Genomic DNA, 14,253 nt, shown 5'->3' on the forward strand with positions numbered 1-14,253 from the left:
AAATACTCTTTTAAGAAACAAAGTATGCAACACTGTTTATAAAACGGTCATTTCTGGTCCTTGTTTCTTATTGGCTGAGCAGAGTACTTACCCGGTTTAAAAAAAACACAAAATATAATGGCTGAAGGCACAACATAGCCGAAATATCATTTTATTTACTTTATTTTTTTAAACTTGCTTAGCAGATGGAAAAGTTTTTTAAAAGCAATAACACCAACGAAGCATTGGGTTACAGTGCATTTTATAACAGCTATGGGGTTTAAGGCATTCCGCTTCGTGCCACAACGCCTTTAGCTGTTAATAATATGCACTGTAACCCACTGCTTCTTGGGGCTTATTGCTTTAATAGATACTCAAAATTAATATGAGATTGGCAGAAACCCTGTGTGTAAGGGCAGCTTTAATGTAAAGAACATTCTGTGAAATATAGTCATGGTGTCTTTAATATTGATATTAATATTACACCAAGTTAGGGCGTGTCAAAAATTGAAAGCATAGTGAAATTAATAGGTAAACCTTTGATGCTTTTAGACATTAGTCTGGTTTTCTCAGGCAGGGTCACATTTTACAAAAAAATCAAAAGTGCATATCATGCTACAATACAGTTGAAAGAAAAAGTATGTGAACCCTTTGGGCTTACTTGGATTACTTCATAAATTGGTCATAAAATGTGTTCTGATCTTCGTCTAAGTCACAACAATAGAGAAACACAGTCTGCTTAAACTAATACCGCACAAACATTATACGTTTTCATGTTTTTATTGAACACAACATGTAAACATTCATAGTGCAGCGTGGAAAAAGTATGTGATCCTTTGGGTTTAATAACTGGTTGACCCTCCTTTGGCAGCAATAACCTCAACCAAACGTTTCCTATAGTTGCAGATCAGACCTGCACAACGGTCAGGAGAAATTTTGGACCATTCCTCTTTACAAAAGTGTTTCAGTTCAGCAATATTCTTGGGATGTCTGGTGTGAATCGCTCTCTTGAGGTCATGCCACAGCATGTGATGTCCATTTCCTATACATTGATTTACTCTTCGCGGCCTGCCCAACTATCGACAGTGGCCGCCACAAATAGATTTTTCATGATTCCTATTTACATTTTTAATTTACTATTTAAAACCGCTTAATTCATTGCGAGCGTTTTGCCTATCTCTCTCTCATGTTGCGTGCAGCGTCTCGACAACGCCTCTCTCTAACATTAGAGACGATTATTTAATGGTGTGATTAAGATCGGGTTGAGGTCAGGACTCTGACTGAGCCACTCCAGAAGACGTATTTTCTTCTGTTGAAGCCATTCTGTTGTTGATTTACTTCTATGCTTTGGGTCGTTGTCCTGTTGCATCGTCCATCCTCTGTTAAGCTTCAGTTGGCGGACAGATGGTCTTAAGTTTTCCTGCAAAATGTCTTGATAAACTTTGGAATTCATTTTTCCATCGATGACAGTAATCCGTCCAGGGCCTGAGGCAGCAAAGCAGCCCCAAACCATGATGCCCCCTCCACCATATTTCACAGTTGGGATGAGGTTTTCATGTTGGTGTGCTGTGCCTTTTGTTCTCCACACATAGCGTTGTGTGTTCTTTCCAAACAACTCAATTTTGGTTTCATCTGTCCACAGAATGTTTTGCCAGTAGTTCTGTGGAACATCCAGGTGCTCTTTTGCAAACTTCAAACGTGCTGCAATGTTTTTTTTGGACAGCAGTGGTGTCCTCCAATGAAGTCCATTCTTGTTTAATGTTTTCCTTATTGTAGATTTGTCAACAAAAATGTTAGCATGTGCCAGAGATTTCTGTAACTGTTTAGCTGACACTCTAGGATTCTTCTTCACCTCATTGAGCATTCTGCGCTGTGCTCTTGCAGTCATCTTCACAGGACGACCACGCCTAGGGAGTGTAGCAACAGTGCTGAACTTTCTCCATTTGTAGACAATCTGTTTTACTGTGGACACATGGACACCAAGGCTTTTAAATATACTTTTGTAGCCCTTTCCAGCTTTATGTAAGTCAACAATTCTTGATCGTAGGTCTTCTGAGAGCTCTTTTGTGAGAGGCATGGTTCACATCAGACAACGCTTCTTCAGAACAGCAAACTCAAAACTGGTGTATTTTTTTATTGGACAGGGCAGCTTTAATCAACACATCCAATCTCATCACATTGATTGGACCCCAGGTTGGCTGGCTCCAATTAGCTCTTGGAGAAGTCATTAGCCTAGGGTTTCACATACTTTTTCCACCCTGCACTATGAATGTTTACATGTTGTGTTCAATAAAAATATGAAAACGTATAATGTTTGAGCGGTATTAGTTTAAGCAGACTGTGTTTCTCTATTGTTGTGACTTAGATGAAGATCAGAACACATTTTATGACCAATTTATGAAGAAATCCAAGTAAGCCCAAAGGGTTCACATACTTTTTCTTTCAACTGTATGTTACAAAACGCTGTTAAGTGCCCCACTTAATTCAGTGTTTACCATTCATTAATTCTAGTATGGGCCTGCCAGAGTCAAATTTGTTGCGCTATAGTTTTGAAACGAACCAAAACAAATCTCATTACAACATATCACTGTGATGTCCATTTCCTATACATTGATTTACTCTTCGCGGCCTGCCCAACTATCGACAGTGGCCGCCACAAATAGATTTTTCATGATTCCCATTTACATTTTTAATTTACTATTTAAAAATGCTTAATTCATTGCGAGCGTTTTGCCTCTCTCTCTCTCATGTTGCGTGCAGCGTCTCGACAACGCCTCTCTCTAACATTAGAGACGATCCGATACACTTTTTTCCTTCCCGAAACCAATTGCGATACCTGGGCTTAGGGTATCAGCCGATACCGACTACTGATTTGATACCTGTGTATCTGTATATACTAGGCCTGTGTGAATTGGCAAGATTATTTAATGGTGTGCTTCATCAACAAATACATACAGTAATTATTCAGAGGATTTAGGCTGCATTATTTAGATCAACCGGAACCAGGAACACATCCAACAACAAATGATGTACTTGTTGCATCAAAGAGTGCAGAACAGTACTCTACTCTCAGCCAGTCTTGTCTCTTTGTTCCAAGGTTACCGCAGGATGCAGTTCATGCCCAGACCTGATGGCAGAGCTGAGAATGGGAAGCGGTGACCTGACAAGTGCTAAGAGGATAGAGCTGGATAAAGGACGCGACAACTTTGTTTTTCCTACAACATTTCAAATGCTATTAGATTATTAATGATAATCTTTAATCCTTAATTTTTATATTTTTACTAAGCCTTGTTGTGCAAGCACTGTTGAGCTTGTGCAGAGGCAGCAGCTTTTGCCAGAGGGGAACTGGAATCCCCTGGTTGGGCCTGGGTTCCCCTGAGGTTTTTTTTCTCGATGGGAGTTTTGGGTTCCTCACCACCGTTTGCATATTGTTTTGCACTATCTGCCTGGCCGGGGGGGCTGCTTTAGAATTCATACTTGTATTAAATGTGTCTCATGTACAGCTGCTTTGTAACAATGAAAATTGTAAAAAGCGCTATATAAATAAAGTTGAGTTGAGTAGAGTTAAACTAGAATATTATTATTTTCTGAAAAACATTTGAGAGTAATATTTTATTTCTCTTAAGTTGCAGTTTTACTGGCTGGTTCGTCCACATTGAAATATATGGTGGTTTACAGAGTATACTACTGAATTTTTCTTTTATAAAAGACTACATTTAAAGTTTCTAAATATATAACAATTTGTTCTTATATAAAAGCATACATTTAAGATAGTTGTAGAAGTTCATGTACTTCTCTGATTTTAATAAGATGTGCACCAAGCAGATATGGACCTCACATCTTGGCATTACACACATATATATATGCTTTGTTTGACACACACTTTTGAAGACACTAGTTGGTACTAGTCACGGACGAACACAGTATACACTATTATATTGATTTCAGCACATGCTTACCCTTTAAACACACTAAACACTAAGCCAGGTGTAGTAAATGACATCTTGACATACAGCTGCATTTTAAAGATGGATGTATACTGGGTACAGAAAGTATTCAGACCCCCTGAAATGTTTCACTCTTTGTTAAGTTGCAGCCATTTGCTAAAATCCTTTAAGTTCATCTTTTTTCCGCATTAATGTACACGCAGCACCCCATATTGACAGAAAAACACAGAATTGTTGACATTTTTGCAGATTTATTAAAAAACAAAAACTGAAATATCACATAGTCCTAAGTATTCAGACCATTTGCTGTGACTAGGGATGAGTGACGAATTTCGAATATTCGATTAGTTTATTTAATTAAAGTATTTCGAATAGTGTGCGCAATCTTAAAAAATCGCTGTGTTTTCACGTGTAATGTGTTCATGTAACCAAAAGGTGGCGCTGCCAATAACGAGCCCTTAAACCTAAAGGCTGTCAGTCAAGAGATTGTAGAGGAAAACATTTTCTCACAAGATTTATTGACGAAGTTACGCACACTGTAGACCCGCGTGGAATAACGGATACGGTAAATTGAGACTGTGTCAAAAATGAGTTCTGTGTGGGTTCCTTTAATAAAATTAATGAGAATAAAGTGCAGTGCAAACTCTGCAATGCAAAGCTGGCATATGTATGTATAACTGTAAATGTGTGCATGTGGGGGAGGGGTGCGAATTTCGACTAATTTTCGAATAGTTCTTTCTTTCTCTTTACCCACAAAAGAATGGTCTAAATGGATATATATACATTGAGGAAAATTAGTATTTGAACACCCTGCTATTTTGCATGTTCTCGCACTTAGAAATCATGGAGGGGTCTGAAATTGTCATCGTAGGTGCATGTCCACTGTGAGAGACATGATCTAAAAATAAAATACAGAATTCACAATGTATGATTTTTTTAACTATTTATTTGTATGATACAGCTGCAAATAAGTATTTGAACACCTGAGAAAATCAATGTTAATATTTGGTACAGTAGCCTTTGTTTGCAATTACAGAGGTCAAACATTTCCTGAAGTTTTTCACCAGGTTTGCACACACTGCAGGAGGGATTTTGGCCCACTCCTCCACACAGATCTTCTCTAGATCAGTCAGGTTTCTAGCCTGTCGCTGAGAAACACAGAGTTTGAGCTCCCTCCAAAGATTCTCTATTGGGTTTAGGTCTGGAGACTGGCTAGGCCAAGCCAGAACCTTGATATGCTTCTTACAGAGCCACTCCTCGGTTATCCTGGATGTGTGTTTCGGGTCATGTTGGAAGACCCAGCCTCGACCCATCTTCAATGCTCTAACTGAGGGAAGGAGGTTGTTCCCCAAAATCTCGCAATACATGGCCCCGGTCATCCTCTCCTTAATACAGTGCAGTCGCCCTGTCCCATGTGCAGAAAAACACCCCCAAAGCATGATACTACCACCCCCATGCTTCACAGTAGGGATGGTGTTCTTGGGAAGGTACTCATCATTCTTCTTCCTCCAAACACGTTTAGTGGAATTATGACCCAAGAGTTCTAATTTGGTCTCATCTGACCACATGACTTTCTCCCATGACTCCTCTGGATCATCCAAATGGTCATTGGCAAACTTAAGACGGGCCTGTACATGTGCTGGTTTAAGCAGGGGAACCTTCCGTGCCATGCATGATTTCAAACCATGACGTCTTGTGTATTACCAACAGTAACCTTGGAAACGGTGGTCCCAGCTCTTTTCAGGTCTTTGACCAGCTCCTCCCGTGTAGTTCTGGGCTGATTTCTCACCTTTCTTAGGATCATTGAGACCCCACGAGGTGAGATCTTGCATGGAGCCTCAGTTCAAGGGAGATTGACAGTCATGTTTAGCTTCTTCCATTTTCTAATGATTGCTCCAACAGTGGACCTTTTTTCACCAAGCTGCTTGGCAATTTCCCCGTAGCCCATTCCAGCCTTGTGGAGGTGTACAATTTTGTCTCTAGTGTCTTTGGACAGCTCTTTGGTCTTGGCCATGTAAGTAGTTGGATTCTTACTGATTGTATGGGGTGGACAGGTGTCTTTATGCAGCTAACGACCTCAAACAGATGCATCTAATTTAGGATAATAAATGGAGTGGAGGTGTACATTTTAAAGGCAGACTAACAGGTCTTTGAGGGTCAGAATTCTAGCTGATAGACAGGTGTTCAAATACTTATTTGCAGCTGTATCATACAAATAAATAGTTAAAAAAATCATACATAGTGATTTCTGGATTTTTTTTAGATTATGTCTCTCACAGTGGACATGCACCTACGATGACAATTTCAGACCCCTCCATGATTTCTAAGATTTCTAACTTCAGGTCAATGTACAGTCGTGGCCAAAAGTTTTGAGAATTACATAAATATTTGTTTTCAAAAAGTTTGCTGCTAAACTGCTTTTAGATCTTTGTTTCAGTTGTTTCTGTGATGTACTGAAATATAATTATAAGCACTTCATACGTTTTCAAAGGCTTTTATCGACAATTACATGACATTTATGCAAAGAGTCAGTATTTTTCTTTTTCAGGACCTCTGCAATTCGACTGGGCATGCTCTCAATCAACTTCTGGGCCAAATCCTGACTGATAGCAACCCATTCTTTCATAATAACTTCTTGGAGTTTGTCAGAATTAGTGGGTTTTTGTTTGTCCACCCGCCTCTTGAGGATTGACCACAAGTTCTCAATGGAATTAAGATCTGGGGAGTTTCCAGGCCATGGACCCAAAATGTCAAGATTCTGGTCCCCGAGCCACTTAGTTATCACTTTTGCCTTACTTGTGCTCCATCATGCTGGACAATGCATTGTTCTTCACCAAACTGTTGTTGGATTGTTGGAAGAAGTTGCTGTTGGAGAGTGTTTTGGTACCATTCTTTATTCATGGCTGTGTTTTTGGGCAGAATTGTGAGTGAGCCCACTCCCTTGGATGAGAAGCAACCCCACACATGAATGGTGTTAGGATGCTTTACTGTTGGCATGACACAGGACTGATGGTAGCGCTCACCTTTTCTTCTCCGGACAAGCCTTTTTCCAGATGCCCCAAACAATCGGAAAGGGGCTTCATCGGAGAATATGACTTTGCCCCAGTCCTCAGCAGTCCATTCACTATACTTTCTGCAGAAGATCAATCTGTCCCTGATGTTTTTTTTGGAGAGAAGTGGCTTCTTTGCTGCCCTTCTTGACACCAGGATTGATTTAGGTGCAATCTTAGTAGCCACAATATCCTTGCCTGTGAAGCTATTTTTATGCAACGCAATGATGGCTGCACGCGTTTCTTTGCAGGTCACCATGGTTAACAATGGAAGAACAATGATTTCAAGCGTCACCCTCATTTTAACATGTCAAGTCTGCCATTCTAACCCAATCAGCCTGACATAATGATCTCCAGCCGTGTGCTTGTCAACATTCTCACCTGAGTTAACAAGATGATTACTGAAATGATCTCAGCAGGTCCTTTAATGACAGCAATGAAATGCAGTGGAAAGGTTTTTTGGGATTAAGTTAATTTTTGACTATGCAATTCATCAGATCACTCTTCATAACATTCTGGAGTATATGCAAATTGCTATTATAAAAATTTAAGCAGCAACTTTCCAATTTCCAATATTTATGTAATTCTCAAAACTTTTGGCCACGACTGTACTTATAATCCTGACATGTTTTATATCTAAATGTTTCTCTCTATATTCCTTAAAAGATAATGTATAGCACAGTAATGTGTTTTATACCAAGCTCCTTTTATGTCATTCTAAGAGTTTTACAGCGCCAAACTCCTAAGTGATCCTAAATGCAAATGAGCTAATCTGAAAACTACTTTCCACTGGCACAAGACCTTGTCCAAGTACACTCAAAGGAAACCAATGCAAGTATAGAAACTATATTCTAAACAGCTGCGTTTAAGCCGCAACCGCTTTTACAAGGAGATTGTCTTCGATGGTTTATGTAGATGTGAATAGCTGTTTGTAATACTGCCACCCTTTTGTTTGTTAATCTCTTACCTTTCTTTACTGTTGTTTGTCTTAACGTGTTATATCTAGTTAGTTGTTATGTTTCCCCTTTTAGTATATTTGATAAACCCGCATTTGTTATCTACAATCGAATTGTTACTGTGTCTCTTTATCAGGTATTAACACCACTTAAACTGCATGATTTCGTTATAATTTCTGGAGCTGTACTGTAATACAATAAGAGTGTTATGTTTCCAAGGCCAGGAAAGTAATATTTCTTAGATTTGATATACGATCTGCTGATCACTTGGTGGACGAGTGAATCTAGTTTGTCCTTATTATTAGGTCTGCTGAAGCCAATAAAAGTGTATAAAATAGTTATAGGTTAATCATCATTAATTATCCAGGTATAGTTAATCATCATTAATTATCCAGGTATAGTTAATCATCATTAATTATCCGTATTTTACTGTGATTAAACTCATAGTTCCCCGAAATACACTACACAGAATTGTGGGAAGGCACAGATCTGGTCAAGGTTACAAAAAAATTCTGCTGCACTTAAGGTTCCTAAGAGCACAGTGGCCTCCATAATCCTTAAATGGAAGACGTTTGGGACGACCAGAACCCTTCTTAGAGCTGGCCATCCGGCCAAACTGAGCTATCTGGGGAGAAGAGTCTTGGTGAGAGAGGTAAAGAAGAACCCAAAGATCAGTGTGGCTGAGCTCCAGAGATGCATTCGGGAGATGGGAGAAATTTGTAGAAAGTCAACCATCACTGCAGCCCTCCACCAGTCGGGGCTTTTTGGCAGAGTGGCCCGACGGAAGCCTCTCCTCAGTGCAAGACACATGAAATCCTGCTTAGAGTTTCCTGAAAAAAACTCGAGAAAGGACTCCAAGATGGTGACAAATACGATTCTCTGGTCTGATGAGACCAAGATTTTGGCCTGAATTCTAAGCGGTATGTGTGGAGAAAACCAGGCACTGCTCATCACCTGTCCAATACAGTCCCAACAGTGAAGCATGGTGGTGGCAGCATCATGCTGTGAGGGTGTTTTTCAGCTGCAGGGACAGGATGACTGGTTGCAATCGAGGGAAAGATGAATGCGGCCAAGTACAGGGATAACCTGGACGAAAACGTTCTCCAGAATGCTCAGGACCTCAGACTGGGCAGAAGGTTTACCTTCCAACAAGACAATGACCCTAAGCACACAGCTAAAATAACAAAGGAGTGGCTTCACAACAACCCTGTGACTGTTCTTGAATGGCCCAGCCAAAGCCCTGACTTAAATCCAATTGAGCATCTCTGAAGAGACCTAAAAATGGCTGTCAACCAACGTTTACCATCCTACCTGACAGAACTGGAGAGGATCTGCAAGGAGGAATGGCAGAGGATCCCCAAATCCAGGTGTGAAAAACTTGTTGCATCTTTGCCAAAAAGACTCATTGCTGTATTAAATCAAAAGGGTGCTTCTACTAAATACTGAGCAAAGGGTCTGAATACTTAGGACCATGTGATATTTCAGTTTTTCTTTTTCAATATGGGGTGCTGTGTGTACATTAATGAGGAAAAAAATGAACTTAAATGACTTTAGCAAATGTGAACAATATAACAAAAAGTGAAAAATGTAAGGGGGTCTGAATACTTTCTGTACCCACTGTATGTGCATTTCTTTTTTAAGATTGATGTATGTGCATTTCTTTTTTAAGCTTTTAAAAGGTTTTGCTACAGTTAAATACTGATATATGGAGCTTCGCATTTAACTGTGTTAGGTCAGAAAAGGATGGACTAACAAAAATAGGTGATGTCATGTGAAACCTGATTGTTTTAAACGGTGATAACAACGTGAGAACAATGTATAAAAGATGGAGTCAGATATGTATTGGTCAGACATCTTAAGATGAACTCTGTAGGTCTCTCTTTGACTTTGTTGTTGTTTTGGTGTCGTTGCCATGGTGAATCGTAATATCGAAGCTCCATTGATGATGGCTTTTTATAGTAGTGGTGCACGCGCTTAATCCAGGGTAAGCCTACCCAGAGTAAACTGAACTAACCCAAATCAGCTGTTCTGAAACCAAAAACTCAAAGTTTCTAATTTCTAAGTAAACCAACTCTGAGTTCAAGGTTTAACATAGAGTTGGTTGAACCTCCTTATTGAAACAGGCCCCTGCTTTTCAATGTAAATGTATTTATACGTTTATAAATCAGGATTTTAGCAGTTAAAGTGACATCTGGTTGGATTAAACACAAGGTGTTATGGAGTCATGTTTAGTCACTATTTTACAGGGCTCAAGACTGCGATTAAGGCAGTCACATTTGTGAAAAAATATTAACTTGTGACACAAATATTAGTTTGCGACAAATATTAATTTGAGAGTGATATTTTTGCAGAGATCTGCAGGTAAACTTCATTTCTCGACCCCAGAGATGCTCTAGCGACAGACAGCAGAGGCTATGGTATTTCTATGTAATAGCGTCCGACTCCCATGCCTGGTATGCTATTAGCAGGAGTGGTGCGATCGGTTACACCAGCAGCCGTGCTTTTTCCCACATGCTGAGGCATTTCCCACATAATATATTAAAGGAGTCATACGACACCGCTTTAAAAATATTATTGTTTGTTTTAGATGTAGTGCAATGTGTTTACCCGATTAAAGGCTCAAAACGCTGTTTTCTACATAATGTGCATGTTTGTATCTCCTCTTTGCCACGCATCTCTGAAGGTGTGCTATGATTGGCCAATTAACTAGTGTGTAGTGATTGGTCGAATACTACAAGCATGTGACGGAAATGTAACGTCTCTTACCATATTTGGAACATCAGGTTCCTCTTCAATTGTACTGACAGGTACACACACCTTACTTGCGTTTACATTTGGGCGGTCTTAGTCAAATCATACCACCAACTGATGTTGATTTGTTGGGGTGTGGTTACACGAGGCGTTTCATGCAGGTCTGGGTTAGGGCTGGGTGATTTATCATATGATTCTTATGCTCTCTGTTTCTAAATGATTTACGGTTAAATGCCGCCACATCCAAAAGCCAGTGGGCGCTCTTGCGCAGACACTCAGAATATGGGAAACCAAAGAAGAACAATTAGTTCCAGGAAATGCCAGTTGTCATATTCTATCGCTGTTCTTCAAACCTTTTCAGGTGTTTTCATGATAATAAAGTTTATTTGTAGTAATGATGATAGACGAGTGAATCTGGCAGTGATTTTAGATTAAGCAGAGGAAAAGGATTACCTACTGATCAAACAGCCGTGATTCATGGAAGAGCTGTGCATAAAACATCAAATCAATTTCAGACATTTAGACATGTATAATTAGCGGAAATCGCGATATATATCGCCCAGCCCTAGTCTGGGTAAGCCAGGGATGGGCAAACTTTTTACCTCGAGGGCCACATCAAGTTTTCGAATCCTTGTTAATATTATTCGCACATTGAATTAAATATTTATTTATTTATTCCAAACTGAAATTTGATAACTACAGAAGTGTATATGCATGCTATTCCTTCTACCCTGTGTTTTATCAACACTTTTGAATTGAAAAATATGGCAAAGCATTTGCACATTGTCATAAGATACATTATTATAGTAGAGGTGCACCGATTGACCAGTCAGAAACCGGAATCTGCCGGTTTTCGCATGATCGGCGGTGACCGGTGACCGGCCGCTCAGTCTCACGTCTTGCCGATTTGAAGCCGATCGTATGTTGCCAGCGACGCAGGCAATAACATCAAACACTTAAGTAAACGTCCGTTCAAGACGGCTGTCTTTCACGGCTCATATACGCTCGTTGGATGTTGGGATTCATCTGCTGGGGCTGTGTGGGTTCGGTTTGGCCTTGTTTTGTGGTCGATGTCGGACAAGTTACAACATGCCATTACTATTTTACCTGGTTGTTCCTCTGTTTTCTGATGTCGATCGTGGAGTGGGAACGGGTTGAACCTGCAGGTTTTTCGGCGAGTGGGATTTTCTGGGTTGCAGATGGTGGGCTCTCCCTCTTCCTCGTGGATATTTGCTCGGTGGTTTTTGGTCGGGGTCACTGAGTGCAGCTATGACACGTCAGAGGGGATTTGGCCCTCCCGGCTGAGCCTGGTTTCTGCTGAGTTTTTTTTTTCTCCATTAATCAATCATTGGAGTTTGGGTTCCTCGCCACAGTAGGGCAGTGTTGGCTTGCTCACCGGGAGACTGCATTTATTTATTTATTTATTTATGAATTAGATATTATTTATTAGAATGTTCTATAAACACCATGCACTGTGCTGTGTTTTACCTTTTCTGTTTTTCCTGTTTACCCCTGTAAAGCTGCTTTGGAACAATGCACATTGTGAAAAGCGCTATATAAATAAACTTGAATTGTATATCTGTTAAAAAACGTATTAAGCGTTGTGGTCGCAAACTATTTCAAAATATTAGATGGACAAATTTTTTTATTGTTAGTAGTAGTGAAGAAAGTGAGAAGAAATTTCATCTCGTCACCTGTGGAAGATGCATAAAAGCGTGAAAAAAAATTATACTTCTGGATAAAATTAAATTTGTATCATAATTCTCAGAAAACGTATTCTGAATTGATACGCGTGTATTTACTGCCACCATACTCTTAATTCCTTTCCAGGCAGCTTTATGATTACCTTTCATAAACACACTCTCAATCTTATTTTTATAATTAGTTATAGATACTTTAATTACTCTTTTAACCTCCCTGTTAAAACCATTTTTTTCTCTTAATTAGTACTTGAAAGCAACACTCTCTTCTTCATTTTCAGTTAACTTTTTAACTCCTTCATGACCCACGGGTTCTTATAGGAATACAATACAATTTTCTTTGTAGGTATTAATGAATCAACAAAAAGTAATAGTTTACACCTGTTAATTAAGATCAAAACACCCATCCAAAAACATATTCCAATCTGTACAATCAAAACAACCTTTTAAAACTTCAATGATAGACTGTGTCAAAAATCTCTTCTCTTTCTGTACAATAGGAGTATACACTGTATATGATGCATCACAAATTGATAAAATTCATTTTTGCTATCTTTGCATTGATTTTGATTAAGATTATGCAGCAAAAGCAGAATCACAAAAACTGTGTGGGCTTGTTGTGGTAATCCAGATTTTTATATCATGAGTTATAGATGTACCTTTTCGTCTGCGTGTACTCGCATGCTAAAGTTAAGCACTACCTTTCTTCATCTTCTGCCAAAATGAAAGAAGAATAGTTGTTTTTTGGCACACGCCATTGCCGTTCTGTAGTCTTTTCTGTAGTCCAACCTCACACCGTTATATTTTATTTTGTCAAGCAGCTAAACTGCATGGTGATATCTGGGGATGGTGTACACACGACAGCAGCGAAATTTTAAACGTCCAGTTACTGAATTCCATACTGAATTGAAAACATTCGGGGAATGTTAAAATAAATAGTGCTAGCGACATCCATGGCTGACATGATCCTGCTGTTCCTTGCAGACAGGTGTTGTTGTGCGCGCTAGGGAACGTAAATGCGTCTTACGTCATCGCGTGGCTACCAGACTTTTTTATCTGGTACAAATTTATACAGGTGTTTTTGTGGATGGTATGATATGGCACATCCATAAATGGGTCCTATAGTGTGAAGAAATTTATGAGATTTTTCTTCCTTGTTAGTTTTTTTCTATGCTATTTTACAAATATAAATAAAAATATAAAATGTATACACAATCACTGAAATAACTAGATGTGTACGGATATTAACTAAAGTTTTAACTGCTGTGCCTATGATGTCTTAAGTATAGGAAAGATTTTGGTCACCTGAAAGCCAGATGCTCTGAGTTCTTCAGACACTATCAGCCATGTCTGTTCCAGGTCTTCAGTAGTTGCCTCAGGCTGAAGGGTCTTCTGACTTCGTTTTCTTTGTTTAACTGTCTTTTTCTGTTGGTCAAACAAGAAAATGTTCTCAGTGCTTGTCAAGAAATTAGCACACAAAGATCAGAAACCATCTGAGCTACTGGTCAATTTTTTTTGCACATTTGACATTTTATGATAACACAAAACAATTGGTGGCAAGCAAAGTTTAACAACTGACTAAAATCGTAAAAACATTTAACAAGACATTCTACGCTAGTCAACATTTGAAGTGGATCAAAACCTTTCATCAAAGGCATGACTCTTAGTGAAGTCGCAGAGGCAGTGAGAACGTCTCAAATTGACATTTCCGGTTATAAAAAACACTAAAAGCAGCAAAAGCCGAGCACCCCCTTAACCTCATAGAAACTAACAAAAGGTTTTTATTTAGCACAATTGCTCAACTAACAAACAAACAGACTTCACCTGACCTGGCTATTCGGGCACATTGTTAGTAATGAATTCATTAATT

The 14,253-nt window shown here is 39.2% G+C and overlaps 1 protein-coding gene across 7 annotated transcripts in view; it reads right to left on the reverse strand.

Annotated features, from left to right (window-relative positions):
* timeless (timeless circadian clock) overlaps window positions 1-14,253 on the reverse strand; it is a 123,131-nt gene that overhangs the window by 37,026 nt on the left and 71,852 nt on the right. For all 7 annotated transcript variants that reach the window (XM_056734443.1, XM_056734439.1, XM_056734444.1 and 4 more), the window contains one exon: window positions 13,689-13,808. In XM_056734443.1, coding sequence (XP_056590421.1) covers window positions 13,689-13,808 — 120 coding nt within the window. The remainder of the gene's footprint in view (window positions 1-13,688; window positions 13,809-14,253) is intronic.

This window comes from Triplophysa dalaica, chromosome 21 (assembly GCF_015846415.1).
Source record: "Triplophysa dalaica isolate WHDGS20190420 chromosome 21, ASM1584641v1, whole genome shotgun sequence".
Lineage (NCBI taxonomy): Eukaryota > Metazoa > Chordata > Actinopteri > Cypriniformes > Nemacheilidae > Triplophysa > Triplophysa dalaica.